This window comes from Callorhinus ursinus, unplaced genomic scaffold (assembly GCF_003265705.2).
Source record: "Callorhinus ursinus isolate GAN/ISIS: 27379988/994484 unplaced genomic scaffold, GSC_fseal_2.0 scaffold5, whole genome shotgun sequence".
NCBI classification, from domain to species: Eukaryota; Metazoa; Chordata; class Mammalia; order Carnivora; family Otariidae; genus Callorhinus; species Callorhinus ursinus.
The window spans coordinates 80,911,838-80,937,213 of NW_027397067.1; the positions used below are offsets into that span (position 1 = coordinate 80,911,838).

A 25,376-nucleotide genomic window follows, 5' to 3' on the forward strand; every position below is an offset into this window, starting at 1 on the left:
GGGGGAGGGGGAGGAGGGGAAGGGGGAGGGGGAGGAGGGGAAGGGGGAGGGGGAGGGATTCCCTGCTCAAAGCCCTTCGAGGCTCCTGGGTTTTAAGCGGAGCCATGCACCCCTTTTCAAAGCTGTGCTTTTCTGTGCACAACATAAACGCACAGAATTACAAAGGGATACCAACACATACTGAAACAGTTATATTGAACAAATTTAAGCCCAACTTGAGCCTCTATGTTAAAGCGATAGATGATTACATTTAGTGATTCTGAAGGCGGAAGCAGTAAACGGTATTTGGAGATTCTGGGGCCCAGCAATGTCCTATGACCACATCTGTGACTTCCGCCGGTGGCAGACGCAGCCACTCCCGGCCCTGCTGTGGTTTGTCACCAACATTCCCAGTGGGAATGAGTGAGTGAAAATGCAGGTATCTCCCCCCAGCCAGGCTCACACCTCGACTTCCATCTGTGCACCTGCTTCAGCGGCTCGCCTCACCCCCACAAGGCCTCCAGGCTGGACAGGGTCTGGCCCTGTTGACCTGACCCAACCCTAGCCCACCTGGCCCCCACCTTAGCACCCTCCCCATGCTCTGGCCGCGCAGAGCTCTCTCCATTCTGGCCCCTGTGCTCACCAGGCGTCTCACCTTTGACCCTGCCACGCCCTCTGCCCGCTCTGCCCTTCCCTTCCCTTCTCCATCCAGTGACCTCCACTGGCCCTGACCTCCGACCCTCCCAGCAGAGCCAGTGTCTCCTCTTTGGTTCCTCCCCTGCCCCTGGACTGTCCCTGCTTGTTGACTGGTCTCCCTCCTATCAAGGTGAGAGCCCTGGAGGGCAGTGAGAGAGTGGGGGTATTGGGTTGGGAACCCCTCCTCACAGCTGGAGACATGGCTGCAGAGCGAGTTCTCTGGGAGGGAGGGCAGGTCCCAGCCAGGGTCAGGGCCTGTGTCCTCATCCATTTCCTTGAAATGTGGTGCTCAGGGCCCACTTACCACCATGCGCACCTGCTATACCACCCTCCAGTTGCCCCAAGCCACTGCAATCCCTGAAGACGGACAGCCCTTAAGCCTGTGTGTTCCTGGACCACTCCCCACCCCAAGTTCAGGCCCTGCTCCTCTGGGCCATCTTCCTTTGTCCACCCTCTGCCCTCCTGGGCTGCCCCCACCCCCGCACTGTGCGGCAGCTGGCCCTCACCGACAGCAGGAAGTGCAGCTCGTCGGCCGTGGGGTTCTGCATGATGAAGCTCTGCAACATCTGGTCCAGGGCCTCCGAGGTCTTGTTGTAGAGGGTCTGTGCAGGGATGTGGAGCAGGTCAGGCAGCCGCTGAGCCCCAGCTGCGACGGAGTGCCAGGGCCTGTCGCAGGGCCTGAGTGCACGGGTCTCTCAGTGAGAGTGGCGCCCATTCCTGCACATTCCCAAGGCCAGAATTGGGCAGGGGGCAGTCTGGGTCAGACCTGCCCAAGGTCACAGGTTTCCCAGTGACCAAGGTAAGTGCATTCCCAGCAGGGCTGCCTTCTCGGGCCTGCAGCCTGCCGAAGACCTGGTGCCCAGAAGGATCTACTTGGTTTAATGCTTTGTGGTCCCATCTTGAAATTCTTCATCAGCTTTAAACAAGGGCCCACATTTTCATTTTGCATTAGTTGTGGCAAATTATGCAGCTGGTCCTGACTATTGGGTCTCACGTGAGACACCCCCAAGCTTTGCTGCTTGGCTCCCCAGGCATGCTCAGGGAGGGAGGGGGCCACAGAAAGTACCCAACCCACCTCCCTGTCAGAGTATGTTGGAGCAAAGCCCTGGGTACAGGCCATCAACTCCCTGGGTGCCCTGGGGACCTCGCTTCAGCTCTCTGTGCCTACCTTTGTCACCTGAGACCTGTGCGTGAAGCCAGCCCCACCTGCCAGGGTGGTGATGCACACTGAATGGGAATGAACAGGAGCCCCAGCCTGGTGTCTGGCACCAGGCTAAACTCCCTAGGTAAGCCAGCCATGATGTTGCCATCTGGTAACGGGGGCGCTCTGGACTCCTGTGGGGTTGGGGTGGGGGCAGGTGCCAGCCTTCTGGGGGGTGCTGCTGTGGTGTTGCCCTGGGTCCAGGGACCCTTTGCACTCCCACCCGAAGTGCTTATCTGCCCCATTCCAGTCTGGACACAGCCTAGGGGTGTGGTGTGAAGATCAGGGCCCAGGGGGCAGGGGTGAAGTTCGACCCTGACTCTCCCACCAGACAGCTCCATTTCTCTTAGCTGGTTTCCTCACCCTCTGGACGAGTGCTGCTGGGAGCGTGAGCGAACATACACGCGGGACCTGGCACATAGCAGGTGCTCAGCTAACACCAGTTCTGTGCCCTTTACAGTGAACACTTAGGCGTCAGGGGCTGGCGGTGCTCCGGGGAGATGGGTACATGCCCCCTGCAGCAGAGGCTTTTATTAACAGATCCCCGGAGGGGGCTGGATCTGGCCCAGCAAAGGGTGGGCCGGCTGGGGCCTGGGTGGGTGTGACTAGTTTAAGCAGCTTCGCAGGTGCGACTGAGCCCAGGGCTGGCAGGGACAAAGGCCACTCACACTCCTGTTCACAGAACCCTCTGCACAGACGCGGGACACCAGTGTCTACTTTCATCCAGAGCTTCACGTACCATCAGCTCCACAGTTATCACCCCCATGTCCCAGGTGGGCAAATAGAGGCTCAGAGTGGTTAAGAAACGTGCCCAGTGTCTCCCTGCCCTGTCTGTAGGGGTCGAGGGCCCTGGCTGTCTGGCCCACACCCCCTCCCAAGCCACGAGCAGCAGTGGGCTGAGCTGGGCCCCTCTCACTGAAGGGCACCATGCGCCAGCTTCGCACCTGTATGTTGGGTGGCTCTAGAAAGAGACAGGTGTGTTTCTCCAGGACATCTAGCAGTGGCAGGGCCAACACGCTGTGGAGGCAGACGGACAGAATCCGTGACTTCCTCTCCAAGTCCAGGGGCGGCCGCAGCTTACTGTTTGGGGGTAGAGGGCAGTGAGGGAGGGGTGTGGGGGCTGGTGGTGGCAAAGGGCCACCTGCCGGAATAGACGGTTGGCGAGCCCTGAGCTGCAGCCCCTCACGCAGTTCTGCTCTTGACCAGAGACTCAAGGGAACACTTCTGCCTCCCGGGCCTGCAGGGCCTCCTGGGCGGGTGAGTTCCACGAGTGCGTGTACGGGACTAGCGTGGCCTGCTTGGGAGTAGTCGCTCCACAGGCCCTGTACCCTGGGCTCCCCTTTACTGGACAGACTGGTCTCACCCCAGCCCTGGTTACACCACTGGGAACTTCGGTGGCTCAGTTTTGACAAATGATGACAAATTTTTGTTCTTTGAGGTGTGAGTTAATAGCAGTGGCCACGGTTTACTGAGGGCCTGTTACGGGCCTGCAGCAGGGTATGGGCCTGTGTGGGGCTGGGGCGCCTACCAGAGGCTGGAGACGATGTGAATGGTCTGCTGGCGAGTTGACGTACACAGCGTGTCCTGGGGTTCCTTCTCCATCAACACCTGCAGATCCCCAGGTGAACCTGAGTCCTTCAGGCCTGGGCCTACCCCACTTCTGATACCCCGTGTCGTCCTGCCTGAAGACCTCGGTGCCTGGCACTGCCGCGACCCACAGGACTGTGCTCCAGCTTCTCCCCCAACCTGTGGGGGCCTCCGTGACCTGAACTAGATCACAGCCTTTAGAAGGGCTCAGGTCATGTCTGGACCCTGGCTTCCCGCATACTGGCTGCATGACCTTGAGCATGTCTCCAAACAGCTCCAAGCCTTGTGGTTCACAAGTAACATAGTGTTGTTGCCCAGGCAGGGGGTGCAGAGTGCAGTGTCTGAGTCAGGAGGAGCTCAGTAAATTGTTATTTTATTATTACAGTTCTGACTGTCCATTACTTGAGTGCTTCCTCCACTACTCTGGGGTTCTGGGAGCCCCACATCTCTAGTGAGCAGTGGTCGGAGCTAGGGCAGAGTATTAGCAGAATGGATGGTGCTGGCTTTCTGGGCCTCAGCTACATCAGCTGTGAGGTGGACATCCCTGGCCAGCTCAGGGTCACTGAAGAACCAAGAGAAGCGGGGGGCACGGATGTGCTCCCAGCTGCCGGAGCCTATGAGGGGCTTAGGTCACATCCCAGAAATCCACTTCCCCACCCCTTTGCAACACCTGCCTCTAGTGGATGCTACGGGTCCCGTGAAGCCCTCTCTCTGCCCCAGGGCGTTGACTCACCATCAGACACTCGAGGAGCTCAGAGATCTGGGAGAACTCATAGCTGTGGGCCCCCTCCTTGCGGCTGATGGCCCCCACCAGCATGAGGACAGCGGTGAGGAAGCTCTGCTTCAGGGTCTCATCCTGGGATGGGGTCAGGCCATGGAACGGGGGGTGTGGGGAGGCACAGGAAGGGCAGGAGAGAGCCACAGTCACATGTGGCTGCAGGGCATTGCTGAGGGGATACAGCAGAGACCTCATCTGAGGCCACATATGTGGGGCTTTGGTTGGGGGGGGAGCCTGTGTGGTTTTGTTTAAATTGTGAATATGTTGACAACATTTCAACATCAGGAGAGTGTTGTAAGAAGCCCAATATTTGGCTTCTCTCTTGATGTGTGGCACCTCAGAGCCCAAAGATCTGGGGTAGGCGATGGCATCACAGGGCTGCCTGGCCCTCGTGGCTCCCTTGGGTGGACGCCCCAGGTACAGAGTATAGAGTAAGGGGAATGTCGTCCCAGGGGTGGGGTGGGGAGTTTCCTGGCCTTCCAATGCCCCAAAGTGAAAACCACCAAGAATGAGGGGCTGGGGTCATCATGGAAGCCCCTCGTGGCTTTGGGGGGGTGATGGGGTGAGTAGGTGGGGCAACAAGGAGGCCAGGCCTGGCTCTTCCTGACTCCAGAGTGGGGCAGAAGTGGGGAGGAGGGCTCCAAGGCCCTGGAAGCTCCTAGAATTCTCTGACCCAGGTCCTGGTGAGGCCTGGGCTGTGACGAGGCTGCGCTCCAGAGGGGTGGTCCCGGGGAGCCGTACCCAGGAGCTGTAGTGGAAATAGAAGACCATCCGAGACAAGATGTTGTCCACCCACGGGAGGATGTGCGCCTTGGCCCTGACCGCCATCTGACCGTAGGCGAGGAGGATGGTGCTGCTGGCCCACTTCCACTGCAGGTCCTCTGAATTCTGACCATGGCGGGGGCAGATATGGGGTGTCAGGGCCCTCCTGACCTCTCCCCTGGGGGGAGCGGTGACAGGAAGTACTCTGGACCCTAGCACGGTACTGCAGGCACGGTGTTCTGAGTGGTGGCAAGACTCAGTTTACCTCAGTAGGAAAATAGGGAAGATGAAGTTGTCTCTCTGGGGGGTTGGAACGGGCCTGTGGGGTTACCCAGAACCGGCCAGAGTCCTAGCCCCTCACCCTCCCTGCCTTGTGGTAGCCCCCTCCCCGGGAGCCTGGGGCCCTTCTCCCCCCTGCTTCCCCCCTCGGGCTACGGGGGGCCTGGCAGGGCCATGCCTCAACCTAGAGAGATGGAAATGGGGCACTCCTTCGGATCTGAGGGAGACCCAGAGAGCGGGGGCGGGGGCGTCTGAGACACCCTTCAGATGCCACCTGAGGAGCACATGGCTCCACTGCCCATCAGGAACCAGGCCCCCTCTGAGGGTTTGAGATGTGGGTCCCGGTCCCTGCTCGGCCACCTGCCGGCTATGGGGCCCCGAGGAGGCGGCCAGCCCTTTGCTGGGCTGACTGTTGCCAGCTGTGACTCTTCCCCGCTTGTCCTGGAGGGCTCCCTCATGCAGCCCTGCTGCTGCCCGCAGGAGTGATCGGGGAGGACAGGCCGTCCATCAGCAGGGGCACAGGCTCTTGTCTTGTTTCAGGCAGGGCACGTGGCCAGAGACCCATTAATAAACAGCCGCCGCCACAGCCCCTGAGAGAGCTGTCACCGGAGCCCCTGCTCTAGGCCAGGCCCTTCAAAACCATGGCCTGTTTCCATCCCAACAGCCGGGGGATGGGGATTGTTATTCAGGAGGAGAAACTGAGGCATGAGGGGCACACTGCAGGTGGGACTGGAGGCCGGGATGCTTGCTGCAAAGCCTCTGCCCCTAACTGTCCCAGGAGACCCTCTTGGAGGCCCAGACCTTCATGGAGGGTGGGAGTCCTGATGTTCCAGCCCTTTGCTGAGGCCCCCAACAACCCAAGGGCCAGAACCTTCAGGCAGAAGCTGTGGAGGCTCCATTTAATGGGCGTGCTCCGGCCAAACTGCTCCAGGACAGCCCAGACGTGGTCCAGGTGGCGCACTGCGGCCAGCCCTATGGTGAGCGCGATACCCTACAGGAGCAGGGGAGCAGGGTCACCGATGCGGGTCACAGAACCAGGCCTGGACTCTCACCAGGGTCACAGGGCATCTGCCTCCCATCCCCATGCTCTTTAGGACATGCAACTCTGAGCCCAACCCTGCGGGCGCATCTCTTATGGGGCTGGTGGATGGTGTGGGAGGCAGCAGGGAGGGGTGACTCCCTGGAGACCTGTTATCTCGCTCTGCCCCCACTAGCTCTGAACAGACCTAGGCCAGAGGAAGAAATGAGAGTCCAGAAAATAGATGTGTGATGAAGGAGAGGACACAAGCTATGATGGGCTCAGCGTGTGACCAGGGTCAGGGCTCAGTGAGGACCAGGGTCAGGGCTCAGAATGAGACCGGGATCAGGACCCAGAGTGTGGCCAGCATCAGAGCTCAGAGTGTGGCCAGGATCAGGGCTCAGAGTGTGACCAGGATCAGGGCTCAGAGTGTGACCAGGGTCAGGGCTCAGAGTGTGACCAGGATCAGGGCTCAGAGTGTGGCCAGGATCAGGGCTCAGAGTGTGGCCAGGATCAGGGCTCAGAGTGTGACCAGGATCAGGGCTCAGATTATAACCAGGATCAGGGCTCAGGGTATGACCAGGGATCAGGGTTCAGAGTGTGACTGGGTTCGGGGGTCAGTGTGTGAAAAGGATCAGATTTCTTCATATGACCTGATCAGGGCTCAGGGTATAACCAGGGATCAGGCTAAGGCTGAAGTCAGGGTCAGGCAGCCCTGGGCTGGGCTTGGGAGGGCAGGGCCTCACCTCCCTCTGCTTGGGCCACTGGTGGGACGTGTCCAGGAGGGTTCTCACGTGTGTCCTGACGGTGGTGCTGTTGTCCTCAGCTTGAAGGATCAGCCCATAGTAGATGAACAGAAAAGCCTGGGGGAGGTTCAGCGTCTTGTCCTGGGCCTGAGCCACTTCTGTCCACCCCGATGGCCAGCCTTCTCCCCTGACCAGGCTCCCCCAGCCTCCCTGGGCTCCTGTAGCCGCCCTCACGACCCTGCTCTGGGATCATCAGGCCCCTGCCTGGTGGAGTTTCAGGGGTGCAGCTCCAAGTCCCCCTGTTTCCTTTGGGTCCCAGTGTCTTTCTAGGGCCCTGGGCCTTGCTTTAGGTATCCATCCTATGGACAGAGCCCTTGGGCCTGTGTGGTGGGGAGACGGGGTGTGGTCCACCTTCTCTGGGGGCTGCTCCTGATGTGTCTGGTCAGGCTTGGTGAGTGCCAGCAGCAGCTCCTTGGACCACACGTCTGTGTTCAGGAACTGGACCGACTTGACAGCCATCTGTGAGCAGAGGGGTGTGGGCAGGGCTGGAGCGCTCCCTCCCTCCAGCCTGCAGGCTAGAGCTGAGACCTCCCCTTGCCCCGGCCCGCCCTGGCCACTTAGAGCCCTGACTCCATCATTCTCTTGCTTTGCTTCCCCTGAGTCTCCAGGGCCAGCCCTCTGATTTGCTTGATAGCCCTCAGGAGTGGGGATCTCATTCCTTGAGATTCTCCTCCCTGGAGGTGTTCAAGGAGACGCTGGAACCCAGGAGCCTGCCCGTGTCCCCGGCCCCGGGCAGAGACTCAGACATCACAGATGTTCAGTGTCAGCTGAAGATGGCCCGGCCAGAGTGTGGGTGCCGGGAGAGCAGGGTCTGTCACCTCCGTTCCAGGCTGTCTCCCTGGCACCTGGCAAAGTGCCCGACATGTAGTCGATGCTTGATCAGTATTGTTTGGAATGAATGAGAGATCAAATAAACAGATGAATTGTCTCTTCTAAATATAAAGTCCTAGAAGTTTTGCCCTAACATATGGTGACCACAAGATTTCTCTAATTTCCAATGTTCCCAGATTCCACAGTTCAACAAGTCCAAGATTTTGATCCTAAGGTCCTTCGGGGTGGAGATAATCCTCCTAAGTTTGACCCCAAACCCAAAAATCTTTATTGAAGAAATGATTGATAAATGTGAAGATAAATATTTTAAGAAGTTTGTTCAGCAAAACCACCATAGATTAAGTTGAAAGATGCAGTGAGTTGTTTTTGTTTGCTTGTTTTTTTGTTTTCCTGCAACCCATTGTCAAGGGTTAGTATAAGTGATAAAGAGCACTTCACAAACCAGTAAGGAACTGGGGACAATCCACTTAGGACGAAAGCACACATGCATGACAGACATACTATACACTCAGGCTTGCTCATATTTAAGGAATGGAAATTAAGACAATGTATCATTTTGGCTAAGACTGGTTTTTTTGTATAAAACTGCCCAGTGTCAGCAAGAAGTGTCCTTTGGTGGGAAGGTCTACATTTTTTTTGGTGAAGGTTTTGGCAGCATCGATTACAGTTTAAAGTGTGTGTGCCTTTCCCCAAGCAATTCCATTTCTAGGAATTCATCCTAAAGGAGCACCAATAGGTACCGAGGTTGGAACACAAGCAGCCTTCCTGGACCTTCCTGGGTCTTTTGGCGCCCTCTCTGGTGATGCTCTCTGGGGCGGGGGGTGGAAACTGCCCTGGGCTTGTGGCAGAGTCTGGAGGAGTTTGTCTGCCCCAGTTTTGCCTCGTGTCTGCAGGATGCTGGGATGCAGCAGGGCCTGATGGCTACTCTCTCCCCCAACCCCCGCCAGCCACTGCCCCCAGGACAGGTGTCAGCTGAACCCATGGGACCTGGGCTACCTGGAAGCCCTGGTTCTCAACTAGTGTCCACTTCCGTTCAGCATGGCATGGACCGGTGCCACAGCTCCTCATCCGAGGTCCAGATTCAAAAACTCAGAAAACTAAACACACTTGCATGGCTTAGTAGCAACCTCACTTGGCGGTAAAAGCTGACCCACACTGATGCGACACTATGGGAATTAGTGTGAATTTTGTATGTTTCTGCAGCCGAGATATTAACATGTTTTAGATATTTTTTATTGATGTCTAGTTAAAGCACAGCATGGTATCAGTGCCAGGTGTACAACATAGTGATTCAACATTTCTGTACATCACGCAGAGCTCACCTCGTTGAGTGTGGTCACCACACAACGTCGTGATGATTATTGGCTGTATTCCCCATGCTGCACTTTCCATCCCTGTGACTTATTTATAACTGGAAATTTATACCTCTTAACCCTCTTTGCCTGATTCATCCACCCTCCCATCCCCTCCCCTCTCCAGCCACCAGAGTTCTGGTGGTTCTCTGTATTCAGGAGTCCGGTTTTTTGTGTGTTTGTTCATTTGTTTTGTTTCTTCAATTCCACATATGAGTGAAATCATATGGTATTTGTCTTTCTCTGACCCACTTATTTCACTCAGCATAGTACCCTCTACATCTACCCATGTTGTAAGTGGCAGAATGTCATTCTTTTTTATGGCTGTGTAATATTCCATTGTGTACATCTACTACACCTTCTTTACCCATTCATCTATGGATGGACACTTGGGCTGCTTCCATATCTTGGCTCTTAGAGATAATGCGGCAGTGAACATAGAAGTGCATGTATCTTTTCAAATTAGCGTTTTTTGTTTTCTTTGGATAAATACCCAGTAGTAGGACACCTGGATCATATGGCACTTCTATTTTTATTTTTTTGAGGACGCTCCATCCTGTTCTCCAGAATGGCTGCACCAGTTTGCATTCCCACCAACAGTGCATGAGAATTCCCTTTTCAGCACATCCTCGCGAACAGACTTGTTATTTCTGGTCTTTCTGATAGTAGTCAACATTCTGACAGGTGTGAGGTGGCATCTCATTGTTGTTCCAATTTGCATTTCCCTGCCGAAGAGTGATGTTGAGCATCTTTTCATGGGACTGTTGACCATCTGTGTGTCTGGGCTTTGAATATTTTTATTGAGGCATGTTTAATGGAAGGCATAGATCTTTACCGTGGGGCACGATGCACTTTGACAAACGTACAGACCCACACAACTCTCGCCCTACCAAGAACTAGAGCATATTCCGCCAGCCCACAAAGCTCCCTCACACGCCTTCCTAGTCAATCTCCACCACTACAGAACTTTCACTGACATCACCATGGTCTAGTTTTGCGTTTTCTAGGACATCATACGCTTGGAATTCTGCAGGCGCACTCTGTGTGCCTGGTGTTTTCCGCATGTGTCTGCCGGGCCTTCGTGGTGCCGCACGGGTCAGAAGTCCAGTTCTCTCTGCTGCGATTTCTATCATTTACTGTCCCCTGCGTCGTTTCTTCCACCTGCTTTTCTTTCTCCAGCTTCTTCAGGGGGGAGGCTTATAGACGGACTTCTGGTTGTTGGCTGGGGAACTGCTCTGCTGGCATGGGCTGTCTCCAGTTTGAGGCTGTTGGGCGCAAGGCCTCTGGAGGGCTGCGGGCCCTGAGCCCCGCCCTCTGCGCTGATCTCTGCTTTCTGCCCTGAGCTCCAGTCTCCCTGGCACCCTACTTGCAGCCCCCTTTCGCTTGGAAGCCCAGTCCGGTCTCCAGACCTCAGTTTTGGGGTCTGCCGGTCGGGTCCTTTCCCAAGTGCCTGCTTCCAGGCCGGATTGCTGGTGGCCTTGGTCACTGCTCCTGTGTGTGTGCGTCTTGTTTTGTAGACAAAGGCTCCTGCTAACTGGGCTCTCGGAACCAACAAGGCTCAAGAATTGGTGGGCACGGTCGAGTACTTAAAAACTATTAGGGCGCTTGCCACCTAATTCTGAGTCTTGTGTTAGGATCAGTTGGTCACCGAATGGGTTACACGGACACCAAGTCACCTGCCAACCTCAGGAAAATTTCCACGTAGTGAGGCGCACGGTAGAACAGGCACGACCCCCAACCTCGCGGCGTGTCTCGCTTAGGTATTAGTTTGGCTCTGAGAAACCCCCAAAGGCTTAGCTAAACAAGGAAGAAGAAAAAGAACAAAAAGAATGAGATCCTTAAACCCCAAAGAGTCAAGTGCACCACTTTCTACCACACCTGCTTATTTTAGGTCTAAGAACTATGGTCCCAGAGCTATAAATATCTGCAAAAATGGCAAAATCTTACTAAAAACAGCCTAAAATTACAATGGCCATTATGAGGAAGATTCCGATGAGACAGGACCATTTATTTCAGAAGTGGACTTGAGAACAAGGTTTCCCAGACTAAACAAACAGAAAGGGATACCTAGTTGAATTGCGATGTGGAAGCTTCTAAAAGGCTTCACGATCCCAGAAAAGCTTCAAAGATTCATTGCAGAAGGCTAATGAAAAACGAGAGACACAAGAGGTGCCTAAAACAAGACACTGGGACTGACGTGACTCCTCGGGCTCCCTCTCTTCCTCCTTGACCCGAGATCTCACACTCTCCCGACTCTGCAGAGACCATGACACAGTTACCTTTAAAAATAAAACCGCTGGAGGCTCGGGGATCTTCCTCAGCATCTTTTATTCCTTGGTCAAAGGCCAAACTAAGGGCAATCGTTAAGGAATTTCCTAGATCCAGGGAGGGTCCTCAAAAATTCTCTGAAGAATTTAGATTTCTTACCCCGGGGTGCCAGACCTTTGTCAGTGGTGCACCTGCTGGTGGGGGTGGGAAGCCCCAAAGTGGAAGCTGAGGCAGGATGGTGTCACCTGAGGATGTTATTCCGGATCCCCAACCTTCAGCAGGGTCCCCTCAGGGGCTACAAAAAGCAGCGACCTTTCCCAAGCCGTTCCTAGAGCTCTCCCGGGCCACAGGGATTGCCGTTACTCAAATGTGCCAACGATGGACGGGCCTGTGGCCGACTTTAAAGTCTGCCTGGAAGGTCCCGTCCTCTGGGGTTCCTCGGGTCAGACAATAACCGAGGGCACCCAACGTGTTCTAGCTGCCCTATTTGTACGTGGAGCATGTCCTAACCTTAGGGCATTGATAAAGAGACACAAAATAGGATGGGAGGCCACGGGTCTGGCCGAACTCAAGACAGCAGCTGAGCACTTTGAAAAGACGTGGAAGCAAGGCGGCAAACAGAAGTCTGCCAAGCCGTTGTTGGCCTGACAGCTGCAGGGGCCCCGGGGTCAGGGACCTGGAATAGCAGCTGGGCCTCCTGGGACTGCTGTCTCCGCTGTAATCGGCTGGGCGCTGGAGAGTTGTCCCCACAGCCCCCTTGGGGACTGCCCATGCCACATCGCCTGTCCCTGGGCCCACCTAATTCCCCAAACCCTGCGGGCCTCCCAGGCTGATGGGGCTCGCGGCGTTCTCCGAACTCAGCAACCCCCTTAAACTAAAATTAAATTAGTGGGAAGCCTTGCCAAATTCTGGTAGATCCCAGAACTACAGTCTCTCCCAGGACAGCAAATTCCTCAGAGCGAGGAAGGTTTCCATAGTGAGGGCATCTGATTGAGTTCAGAGGGAGTTTCTTTCTCAGCCAGAGACCTTTCCCTGGAAAACGTTTTTTTGTCGTGCGATGTAGCCTCCGTCAACCTGTTCAGTAGAAACCTTTCTAAATTCAAAGGGCTAATATGTTTTGACTCCATTGGAGACCTCACTTTAGAATTTCCTGACCAACCTGAAACTTTCATGTTCTTTACAAGCCGTCCTTTTCATAGAAGAGGAAGAATTTCAACAAAAGTCCCTTAATTTATTACTGAGGTGCCTGAAAATCTGTGGGCCACCTCTAATACTGACACTGGGAGAATAAAAGTAAAGAGCCTATAAAGATTCACATAGACATAACTACGTTTCTTCCCAAGTTGCTTCGACACCCAGTGAAGCCCGAGGCCAAACAAGGCTTCACGCCAACAGGAGAAAGACCTGACCACCCAAGGGCCGATCGTTCCCTGCACCAGCCCTGGAACAGGCCATCTTGCCCGTCCAGAAACCTGATGGACAGGATGGTGATTTGTCCAGGACTGAGAGCCACTAACAAGACAGTTGTTCTCTCTTTCCCAGACTCCCTTCTGTCCCAAGTTCCACCAGACTCACGGGGGTGGGGGGGTTCCACTATTCAAAATGGTGGACTTTGGGGTGCCCAAGTGGCTCAGTTGGTTGAGCATCTGACTCTTGATTTTGGCTCAGGTCACGATCTCAGGGTTATGAGATGGAGTCCTACCTCGGGCTCTGTGCTGGGCTTGAGATTCTCTCTCCCTCTGCCCTTACCCACCTCAAAAAAAATGGTGGCCTTTGTTCAGTTTCTTCCATTGTCCCTGGACCCCAACAGCTGATATCTGTTTGCCTTGACTTGGAACAACTGACAATATACATGGAGAGTCATGCCTCGGGGGCTCCCTGAGGCCCCTTCTCATTTGTCCCGAGTGCCCCACCGAGAGTGAAGCACCCTACATCCCTGGGAAATCGAGCCTCTACAGCAGGGGGACAGCCTCTTGCTGCGCTCAGCTCCCAGTGAGGTGTCCATGACGGATTCTGTGTATTTGCTGCAACACTCAGCTGCAAAGGGGCATCAGGTCTCTAAAGAGAAATCACAATGATCTCCAGGTACTTCTCATCACCCAGGTCATAACCCATGTGCTGAAGGAATCCAGCTGTCTAGCCCCAGGAAGGATCAAGCTAATCAGAGAATGCCCTAGGCTCACGACTAAGCAATAGCTTTGTGTATTTCGAGGCCGGCTGGTTATTGCAGACCATGGGCTCCTAATTTTTTTCTGTTGGCTTCGCCATGCTACGAACTTACTAAAATTCCAGTCCCTGAACCCACTCCTTGCGGGGGGTAAGCACAAGCAGCCGTTCTAGGACTAAAACCAGCCGTGCAGGAACCAGCTGCCTCAGGCCCACCTGTAACCATTCCAACCTTTCCCCTCGTTTGTGCAGAAGACAGACAGCCAAGCCCCGGGGATGCTCGTGCGCGCGCAGCGGGAAACGCCGGCCTACTGCGTGTTCCGGCTTGCAGCCTGGTTCCGGTGCCTGGGCCCACCCCAGCTGCCCAAAGGCTCCCGCCGGGGCTGCCAAGTGAGTAGAAGCCTCTGCAGATGTAATCCTAGGAAGTGAGGCTTATTTGCAAACTGCTCATGGCATCCGAGTTTCGTGACTCTGAACTGACTCACTGTTTCTCTGTAGCAGACTCACCTCCTGTGGGATCCTTCTGCTTTCTCCACCCAAGCGACATCTCACACACTGCAGCGTTGTTCATCCCCATGTTATGACCTCCACCTGGCGAGGCGAGCCCTGTGCCGGCGAGGTCATCACGGCCCGTTTTGTGACGCCGCCTCCTGGTTTACAAGATGCCCCTGTGACCAATCCTGATCTAACTGTGTTTGTTGATGGGTCCTGCTGTACAGGTGGAAAAGGACATTTCCGAGCTGCTGATGCTGTGACTGCCGGGTAGGAGCTGCTCAGGAAGGGGAGACTCGTGCAAGCTAAATCCACCCAGCAGGCAGGACTCCCAGGCCCTTGTCCCAGCGTGCAGTGACCAGAAGGACGAACCGGTAATAGTCACACTCCCAGCAGTTCTGCCTGCAGGGTCGTCCATGATAATGCTGCGGAGACAGAGGGGTTTCCTTATGTCCTCAGAGACCCCAATCAAGGTGGACACCAAGTAAACGAGCTCTTTGCTGCTATTCCCTTCCCTTCTGGAATCGCTGTCATCACAACTGTGACGCACGCTAGAAGGACTGAGCCTGCGCCTTGGGAAGCACCTGCTGTCCTTGCGGAAAGGCAGCGGCCACACCGTCTCTAAAGGCTGAATCCATTCTGCCTCTGCAAAAAATGACCCCTCACTGCCAGATATTTGCCATTCTGAAACATGGAAGGAGTCTGCTCCTGAACCCGAGACGCCACGGCGGGCGAATGATGGTTTGCGAACTCGGCGAACAGGTGGGGCCGTGGGCAACCCAAGAGGACCTCCTGGTCCTTCCTGGCTCCCCGGCAAGCCCCATTTTGGGGGGGTTTTTGCATTCCTTCATCCACCACGGTGCATTTAAGATGACTCAAAATACGAATACACATCAGAGGGAGAACTTCTACAAAATTTCAAAAACAGTCTACCATCAGCGTCTGACCTGTTGGGTCCATAATCCCAGGGAAACTAATTTTGTTCCCGGAGGCCTCCTAACGCCTCCCTCCGGATGCTTTGAGCACCTGCGGCTGGAACTTGTCCACCACCACGTGGCATGGGTTATCGACATGTCCTTGCCACTGGATGCTGTTTTCTGGACGGGTTGAAGCCTTTCCCTGCTGCAGGGCCCATGCCCTCACAGTGACAAAGAAGCTGTTGGAATACGTGTTTCCCCCTTGGGGTGCACCTCCCACCGTCTCCAGGGATGCAGCACCCATTGCACGGGGCGATCACGTGAGCCTTGACCACTTGGGATTCCCCTGCTCGTAGTCATCACAATAACAACCCTGGTGTGCTCATCAAGCCAACAACCTCCCCAAGACTGGAACACCAGGAAAGAAACGAAGACAGAGATGCGACCAATGTGAAGCCTGTGAACTTGAAGTCCTGCCCTGTGACGATCACAGAGATTTAGCAAACATGGCACAACCTGTGAGTGTCACACAGGGTGGACAGAGGCGGCGGGAACCTCACGGCAATGGTGGGGGTGCCTCGAATGCCTTGGCTTCTGACCAGTTTTCTCATTAAGCCGTGAGTCTCACCCAAAGGGGGCCACTGTTAAAAGAGAGACATAAGAGGTCCCACATGGAGCCACCTGTGCTAAGTCCATATCACCAAAACAAGGCACAGCACCTCACCTGGCTGCAGTATCTGCCTCCCCCAGGCCTGTGACCTGTGGTCACTCTGGGATTTCCTGGTTAGCAGGGGCGAGGTAGACGCCTGGTAGACCCCTGTGGGCCCCCAAGGAAAGGTGACGTACCCTGCTCCTTCCTGGGCCCCGCCTCTGCAACCTATAAATTCTCCCATGTGAGCAGAACTTTGCAGCCCCCTTCTAGGCACCCGATGGGATGCAGCCCGATTCATGAAATCGCTGAATAAAGCCAACTGAGCTTTACGTTTACCCAATTTTTTTTTAAACAACGGTAAATCTTGCAATCAGGTGCTGTGATTCTTGCAACTTTCTCCTTTTTTTCAAGATTGTTTTGGCTATTCCAGGTCCTGTGAAATTTCCATGTAAAATTTTAATTTTTATTTAAAATTTTCATTAAATGAAAATTTTGTAGTTTGATAGGCATTACACTGAATCAATCGATTGTGGGAAGAAGTGACATCTTACCATTGCTGAGTCTTCTTATCCATGAACATTCCACATCTCTACTTGTGTAGGCTTTCTTTAATTGCTTTCTACACTGTTTTGTGAGGATCTTGCAGATATTTTGTTAAGTGTGTCTTTGCGTCTTTTATGTTTTTAATGTCGCTATGTCACTGTTTTTTTAAACTTTATTTTCCAATTGTTTGTTGCTAGTCTAAACATTCAGTAGTCTTCTACATATTGATCTCATATTTTGAGATCTTGCTAATTTCTACTTGCAATGAACAACTGTAGTGTTTGTTAAGCTTCTGTAAGGTTTTCTGTATATGCAACCACATTGTCTGCAAAGAAAGTTAGTTTTACTTTTTCTGCTGCAAGCCGTATGTCTTTCCCTGCCTTTTCTGACCTTCTTACACTGGTTAGGAACTGCGCTGCAATGTGGACAAGGAGTGCAGGGAGTGGTTCTGATTTTCAGTAGGAATGTGCTCAGTTGGTCATCTTTAGGTGTATAGGTTCTCCAGAGATGTCAGTTTCCTCCCACTCCTACTTTGAGGGCCATTATCATTATGATATTGTGATTTATAATAAGAGATATATATTTGCTCTTCATCCCATTTCTGGCAGAGCCCCTAAAACCTTCGGGATTTCCTAAGTGATAAGAAAGATAAAGGTGTCCTCTGTTTTCATTCAAGCCTCTTGTAACCACACTTGAGTTTATGCTGATGTGGTCACTTTTGGAGAGCCCATATGTAGGTAACCACAAGACGGGGGCTGGTGGCCAGGGGAGCCGACCATGATTAGAGGGTTGGAACTTTTGGTCCCACCCCCAACCTCCAGGGAGGAGAGCTTGGCTGCATATTGATCTCATTACCAATGCCCAACAATTTCCTCAGTCATGCCTGGTAATGAGGACTCCATAAACACGCATCAAGACTGGGGTCCAGGAGCGTCCATGTTGGTGCCAATGTGGGGAGAGTGGCTCACCTGGAGAGACAAGGAGGCTCCGTGCCCTTCCCCACACTGGGCCTGTGCATCGCTGGCTGGTCCGGCATTAGATCCTCTTACATTAAGCCAGTGATCCAGTGAGTGAAATGTTCTCTGAGTTCTGTGAGCTGCTCTAGCAGATGAATCAAACCCATGGCGGGGGGCGTGGGAACCTCCTGTCTGGAGCTGGTTGGTCAGAAGCATAGGTCACAAGATGGACTTGGGGTTGGCGTCTGAAGTGGGGGCGTCTCGTGGGACAGAGCCCTCCACCTTGTGGGTCTGATGCCGTCTCCAGGTCCTGTCAGAGCCCTCCACCTGTGGGTCTGATGCCGTCTCCAGGTCATGTCAGAGTTGAGATGACACCCCGTCAGGGTCCACTGAGAACTGGAGAATCGCTTGGTGGGAAAACACACATCAAATCACAAGTAGATGTTGCCTGTTGTCCAATGCTTTCCCTTCATTGAGATGGCGATAATTTCCGTACTTTTATTCTCTGAACATATTGAATGGGCACTTACTGTTCACAATTAAACTGACCTCATGTCCCTGGGGTAAATCCCCCTTCATCATGGTGTATTATCTTTTTTTGTATTTGGCTGGATTCATTTTGTGGATATTTTATTAAGAAATTTTGACTTAAGGTCATGGAGGGTATTGGTCTGTAGTTTTCCGTAACCTCTTTGTCTGACTTTGATATCAGGGTTATGCTGGCCTCATAACGTGATTTGGCATGTGTTCCTTCTCCTATTTTTCTGAGAGAATTTGTAGAGAATTGATAGTATTTATTCCTTAACTATGTGATGGAATTAACCTGTGAAGTATCTGGGCCTAGAGTTTTCTTTGTGAGAAGGTTTATAATTATGATTCAAATTTCTCTGATACAAGACTGCTCAGATTTTCTGTTTCTTCTTGCGTTAGTTTGGTAGTTTGTGTTTTTCAGGGACTTTGTCTATTCAATCTAAACTGCTTAATTTATTGGAATCATATTTTATTATTACCGTCCCATGCTTAATGGATGTGCAGTGATATTCCTTCTGTTCTGAGAGGGGCATTTTGTGTTTTTAGTTTTTTTGGTCTGGCTGTCAAAGAGCTTATCATTTTATCAAACATTTTGAATAACTTACTGTTGGGTTTATTCACTATTGTTTTGTCACTTTAAAAAATTTCTTTGGTACACTAGATTTTATTATTTCCTTCCTTCTTACTTACTTTGGGTTTAATTTGTACCTTTTTGGATAGCTTTTTAGATAATAGATTTTATACCTTTCTTTTTTTTAAAGATTTTATTTATTTATTTGAGAGAGAGAATGAGAGAGAGAGAGCACATGAGAGGGGGGAGGGTCAGAGGGAGAAGCAGGCTCCCTGCTGAGCAGGGAGCCCGATGTGGGACTCAATCCCGGGACTCCAGGATCATGACCTGAGCTGAAGGCAGTCGCTTAACCAACTGAGCCACCCAGGCACCCTATACCTTTCTTTTCTAATACAGGCATTAAAAACATAAATTTCCTTCTGAGGTTGTTTTCTGTTGAACCCCACAAATTCTCATAAGCTGTGTTTTCATGATGGTTCAGTTCAAAGTATTTTCTACTTTCTCTTGCAACTTCTTCTTTGACCCATGGGTTATTTAGAAGTATAGTGTCTAATTTCCAAATATTTGGAGTTTTTCCAGATACATTTTTGCTATTGATCTCTGATTTACATTCTGGTCAGACAATGTATTCTGTTTGATTTCAGTCTTTTTTTAAATTTACTGAAACTTGATTATGGCCCAGCAAATGACCTGTCTTGGTGAATGTTCTATTTACATTTGAAGGAAATGTCAATTAGATCAATTTGGTTAATTATGTTGTTCAAGACTTCTCTAGCCTTAGTGATTTTCTGTCTTATTTTTCTATTAATTACCAGCAATTCTGCAGCCCTGGTATTATTTCTGCCACTTGTTACAGCGGCCCTGCTGCCGCTGTTGTTAGTAACAGAAAATATTAACCAGCATTCAACAAGGGCCCCCTGTGTATCGAGCACAGTGATAAGCACTTTGTGTGCATTGCGTCCTCTAGTCCTCACAACAAATATTTGAGCAAAGTATTTTTATCCCCATTGGACAGACCAGGAAACTAAGGAACAGAGAGGCAAAGTAGGCCGCCCAGGTCACACAGCTGTGTTGGTTGAATCTGGACTCGAACCTAGGACTGCCAGGGGGCCCATGTCCCTTTCCCCAGCCACAGGAGCCCCTCACATGGGTATGTGGTCAGAGGGGGGTCTGCATGTCACCACTCCTTGGCTGTGGTGGCACCGTCCACTCCGGGCTGCTTCCTCCCTCCCTGGTCTCAGATGTGGTCTCTGCATGCTCTCTGGCCCCTCGGTTGTGAATCCAGCACTCAGGATGGGAAGAAAGGGCCTTGTCTGGCTGGACATCTGCTCTACACCAGGCATCTAGAGACCAAGATTCAACTCCCAACTCCCCCAGGGACCAGCCCCATGAGTCCTTTCCCCTCCAAGCCTGTTTGCTCATCTGCACCTGTGGGGCTTCTCTCTCCTTCCCCTCCCCGACCCCCACCTCCCAGGGTGAGCAGGTGCCCCGCTCCCCCGTTGACCCCATCATCCCCGCAAGAGGCTGCAGTGGCTGGGCTCGTCCCTACCTGGGCCAGCTGCTCTTCCCAGCATGCCTTCTCTCCCTGGTTGAAGACTGCCTCTGTGGGACAGAAGGGCATCGCTGGAGGCCAGGTCTGACGTCCACACCGGGGCTGGATCTCAGGCTCCTTCTCCCCCAGCCCTTGGGCACTGGACTGAGTCTGGGTGAGTCCTGCCTGTTTTTCCTGGCTTTGTGAGGGCAGTGAGCTGGGCTTGGGCTCGGGGTCTGGACAGCTGGGCTGCGAGTTGTGACCCTGCCACCCCTTCTGTGTGATCTCAGGTGGGCCATGTTGCCTCTCGGGGCCTCAGGCTCTCTGATGGTGAATGGAGGGGTCCCTCTGGGCATGGCCATTTGGAATGTGCTAGAATCCCCTTGAGGGTGGGGAAATGAGGCTCAGAGAGGGGTGTGTTGTGAGAACGGAAATCTTTTATGGAACTTTGGAAACTCAACCTCTGAGGGAGGGCAGCTTTGGGGATGGCCCTGGGGGTCTCAGAGCTGACCTGGGCACAGAGGTCAGCTTGCTAGTCCCGGGCAGGGTGTCCGAAGCTGAGTTAAGCTGGGGCCTGCCTCCTCCCAGCCTCGGAGCCCAAACTCCCAAGCTCAGCCTCTGAGGCTTCTCCCGCTGGACTGAGCCCCCCTGTAGATGACTGGCCGCTACATCCATTTCCTCCCATTGCCCCCAGCCTCTCACTGAGGCCCTGGGGGTACACACACCATTCCCTCCTCAAACTCCTACACATTCCTCGAGGCATGGCTCAGGCTTGGGTGCCTCCTCTTTCAGGAAGCCCTCCCTGATGGCCACCGGAGCGGCCCAGTACCTGCTGGGGGCAGCAGTGTGCTCAGCTCACACTTGTGAGTGAGTGGTGCCTGAATGAAAGCTGGCGTCTGCCTCCCTTGTGAGGCCGTGAGCTCCTGAGGGCAGGGAGCCTGGCACAGGGCAGGTGCTCAGCCAGAGTGGGTTGTTCTGCATTAGCTAAACACTCTCCCTGGGAAGACTCCTCCCTCTGGGTCCTCCCTCAGGGTCCTCAGAGACCCCACTGTCCAGGGTGGCCTTCCTGCGGCTCAGGGTCGGTGCTGCTGTGAAAACACTGGGATGCGGATGCCACAGGCCTGTGACGTGCTCCCGGGTGGCTCTGGGCCCCTCACACTGCTTCTTGGAGCTTGGCTTCCTTGTCTGCTAGTGAGGAGGAGCGCCCGCCTGCCTCAGTGACCAAGGGACAGGCCTGTGTGGCAGTGTGCAGGCCTCACACCCATCCTGGGTCACCTCCAGGGCTTCCTTGCTCTGTCCTGCTTCTGTCCAGGCCACTGTGGAAATGCTCCCCATGGGAGCATGGGCCAGTGGGGACCAGCAGCACAGTGGGTGGGCCGGAGGTCTCCTTTCATGGGGGTCCTGATGTGGCCCGAGTGGGCCATGGGGCTGGGGGCTATGGAGGGCTCGGACCACAGCCCGTTGCCCCTGGCACGGACATGCTTCACTGCTGTGTCCCTGATGCCCGGCTCTGCATTCGTCCCCCAGGTCAACAGCCTTGCCAAGCCCCCTTCCGCCTCTTTCCCTGTGACGTGCCCCGCCACTGCCCTGGGGAGCCGGCGGGCAGAGGGTGGCCACGGCGAGGCTGGGGGGTGCCTCAGGCCCCTAGGGCAGGACATACCATTAGAGGTCAGGATGCCCATCACGTAGAGGAGGCTGCGGTGCGGGAAGACGCCCGTCAGGACCTCGGTCTCCAGGTGCTGGGCCACCACCCGCCACGAGTGCCTGCAGATGGCCAGCAGCACGTTGCTGGCCGCGTCCTGGTACGCCTCTTCCAGCTCCTGGAGGGTGGGAGGCGCAAAGGAAGAGTGGGCACCTGGACAAAGCTTTGGCATTTCACACACAGGGTCGAGCTTGGTGGGCAGGGCAGCTGTTGTCAACCCAGTTTTTCGTTAGGAAACTGAGTCCAAGATAGCCCAATATACACAGGGGGCAGGTGAAGGGCGGGCTCCACCCCAGGCCTTAGAGCTTCCTGTGACTCTCAACATCCCTGGTCCTCCTACCATTCCGGAAACCCACAGTGCTTCCTGCGCCGCTCCGGCCCACCTGTCTATCCGCAGCTCGTCCCGTTTTAAAGCCCGCCCCCGGGGGCCACACTCAGGAGATGCGGCCTGAGGGGTTCTGTCAACGTCGCCTCTTGTCTTGAGCTCCTGGCGGCTCGGAACAACGTCACGGCCTTTGATTCTTTCGCACCCGTGAATTCCGAGCCCCAGTCTATGCTTCTGTGTCCCGAGGAGGCGGGGTGTCCGCTGCTGGGGGCAGAGGCCCGCCCACCACGGCCTGGTGAAGTGGTGGCCGCGGGCACAGAGGAGTCTGGCCCTGTGCCGCTACACCTGCTCTAGGTTCGGGTTCCTCTTTTCTCCGGTTCTTGGTAGGAACCACCAGGTGATTTCTGTGGCTGCTGGTGTGAGGCTGGTGCCACAGGGTCATCGCCGGGCCGAGGCCAGGGGTCCGGCCCGCATTTGGGGGCATCTGAAAGTGAGGGGGTCTACAGTCCCTCCCTGAATGCCCTGCGATGTTGCTGGAATCCTCATATGAAGTCATTCTGTCGCTTATAATTTACTGCAAGTTTCCGTACGAGGGCTTCTCATTAAGGTGGTGGATTGAAGCCAATTTTGCTCTTTCAAGACAACACCTCAACTCAACGACATTTAGGAGATGATTTAAAAAGGACAATAGTATCCACGTTCTGGGAGCTGGAGAGCTGGTGAGTGAGAGGTAAAAGGGCTGAGCACGAGCCCATGCAGCCAGGTCTGCCACTGCTGGGGGGACTCGCGGAGGGCGCATCTCCCAGACCTCTGCAGCGAGCGGGACCGGGGATGGTGCGATGGTTTACGAGGGAGTCAGGTGCCCGATGCTGTGCCCACTCTGCACACCTGCAGGGTCCGGCAAAGTCCAGAGGCTCGGTCACCGGAGGGGGCAGGCATGGGTCTGTGGCGGGAGGCCAGGTCCTCCACAGCGCTGCCTGGGGGTCTTTCCCTCTGGCCAGGCACCATATTAGGGTCTTTTCTGGGAAATCTGGGCAGTCCAGGACAAAAGTCATAGAGGTCAACATGGGTGCCGGGCAGAGGTGGGCTCACCGGTACTCTACAGTGGACCCCGAATCCCACCACCTGCCCGTGTGTTCAGAGCTCCCTATCGGCACTAACCATGGGCAGGCAGCCACGCTGGAGAAGGCTCGGGTGTGGGAGACGAAAACCACCACCACACACCCGACAAAACCCAGAAAACAGCTCCTTGGAGGAAATACAGGCCAAACAGAGAAATGAAAACTTCGAACGAAGCTGTGTCTTTAACATCCTGAGAGATAAGAGGAGGTATTGCATCCACAAGTGCTATAAACAGCATGATGCAAAAAGGAACATTCTGGGGACAAAATCAAGATCACGAGAGAGTCGAAGGCACAAGGAGCAGAGCCGGAAACGCAACAGGAAGTCTGGGAGACAAAGAGTCTTCAGAGAGCAGAACAGAGGACAGGGAGCTGCTCGAGGAGAGACCAGGTGAGAATTTTGGGGACCACCGAGCAGCCCGCACCGGCGTGTCAGACGTCCCTGAAGCCTTGGGCAGAGAAACCCAGGAGGTGAGACCATCAGTGAATTAAGTGAGGAATGTTCCAGAAGCAAAGGGCCCAAGCAGCCAGACTGCAGGAGGCAGGGCGGAAAGGCACGGTGACTGGGACAGACCCAGAGCGAGGCGCCTTTGGGGAGCTGCAGAGCGTGCACACACAGGGAAGACGCTGCATGCCCGTCAGCAGGGAGGTGAGGGCGGAGAGAGGTCTAATGTCCAGAATGGCTGTGGAGGCTCTACGGCGGCACCAGGGGCAGCCGGGAGACCACGGGATGCTACCGCCAACATGACAATGATCTTGTCGAATGGGAAAGTACTGAACTGCAAAGCAAACCAAAAGTTTATTTGGGATCTTTGGGAATCCCAATCGGGGAGACACAGATTCAGCAGGAAACAGAAATGTGCTTGGCATGGGGGAGGAGAAACAGCTTATAAAGGCAAAACCCACAGGCTTATCGAAACCGTTTGAAAGAATTATGATTGGTGTAGACAAAACTAATTAACCTTGGTCTGCACAGGATAAGTCACTATGCTGGTTGCTAGGTTGGCGTTCAGGGAAATAAGCCTCATTCTGGGAAATGCAACACAATGTGGCCGTTTGCAGTCAGCTTGGCCTGAAGTTCACACTCTTCCAGGCGTGGATGTGCATGAGACCCACCTCCCTGGTGGCCTTCGGTACCACCCTGACCATCCTGACTTCATTTCAGATGTTTCTGTCCACGGTCTCCAACACAGAGTCCAGGGTGAGCCAGAACAGACAGATTTCCAGAAATGCCTGGTCTCAAACTGTACTTCCCAAGCGCATGTTTTCAAGAAGCTGCCGGAGGGTGTGTATCTCCAAAGCAAGAGAGCGAGCCAGAAAAGAGGAAGGCTTGGGGTCTCCGAGACACCGTCCCCGGCTGGGATGGACTATGGGGGTCCCAGATTGGGCTTCGGACACCAAGATGCCAGCAGACGCGCTCAGCTGGCTGGGACCTGGGTGATGACGTGCCTGTTCTCCCCTGTGAGTCCTGGACCAGCTCGTGGTACCTACAGAAGTGATGGCACCAGCCCACGCTGGAGAGCTGGTGGTGGGTGGTGGCGTGTGCGGAAGCAGGCGGTGCCCTGCCTCGGAGGGGCTCTTGTCCACCCTCAGGGAGGCTGAGCCAGGCCGCCACCCAGACGCTGGTGGGCTCTGCTTGTCCTGCAGCCCTCAACAGCCTGGGTCACCATTGCCCCTCTCTCTTACTACTGGTCTGTCGACTATTCGTAGGTGCCTTGCATTTTAAAAATATGACTGGCATGCTTTACACGATGACTTAAATTTAAAAAAAGGTACGGAATTTTAGAACACAAATATACTGGCTATGAACTTTGTTCCCCGTTTTCTGATATCCACACTGGAAGGGTCTACAGACTTCTTTGTGGGGAGCACGGAGACTGGTCACCATTTACCAGCTGGTTTGCTGCTGCAGGCAAGTGGCTGGAGCCTCGGCCCCTTCCGTCTGTAAATGGGGGTCATATATACGGATTCCCACTTTGTGCAGTGCCAAGGCTCAGCCCTGTGGTGACACGTCACGTCCACAGTAGGGCAACCCTGGGCTAGTCTGTCTAAATCAGAGCTACTAGCCCTGCAGGCTGGGAGCTGAAGTCCCCAAGGCCGTTGGCAGGCCTGGGGCAGGTCCGGGGACCACATCCTGAGGTGGGCGGGTAGGAGTGGGGTGGTCTCCAGCAGGCGGGACCCAGGAGGCAGCTGCAGAGGCGGAGTTAAGCCTGGAGAATGGCTGGGATTCGTGGGAGGGCTTCAGAGGCTGGGTGTGGGCAGCAGCCGTGGGAATGGTAAGACAGGTGGTGGTGGGGCGGCAGGGCAGAGAC

The 25,376-nt window shown here is 54.2% G+C and overlaps 1 protein-coding gene across 14 annotated transcripts in view; it reads right to left on the minus strand.

Moving 5' to 3' along the window:
- LOC112823703 (maestro heat-like repeat family member 5) overlaps positions 1-25,376 on the minus strand; it is a 70,659-nt gene that overhangs the window by 32,282 nt on the left and 13,001 nt on the right. For all 14 annotated transcript variants that reach the window (XM_073893287.1, XM_025871528.2, XM_073893280.1 and 11 more), the window contains 10 exons: positions 21,577-21,736; positions 19,935-19,987; positions 7,458-7,565; positions 7,047-7,163; positions 6,154-6,273; positions 4,983-5,129; positions 4,197-4,319; positions 3,405-3,484; positions 2,821-2,956; positions 1,182-1,277 (listed from right to left, as the gene is read on the minus strand). In XM_073893287.1, the coding sequence (XP_073749388.1) occupies positions 1,182-1,277; positions 2,821-2,956; positions 3,405-3,484; positions 4,197-4,319; positions 4,983-5,129; positions 6,154-6,273; positions 7,047-7,163; positions 7,458-7,565; positions 19,935-19,987; positions 21,577-21,736 (1,140 nt within the window). The remainder of the gene's footprint in view (positions 1-1,181; positions 1,278-2,820; positions 2,957-3,404; positions 3,485-4,196; positions 4,320-4,982; positions 5,130-6,153; positions 6,274-7,046; positions 7,164-7,457; positions 7,566-19,934; positions 19,988-21,576; positions 21,737-25,376) is intronic.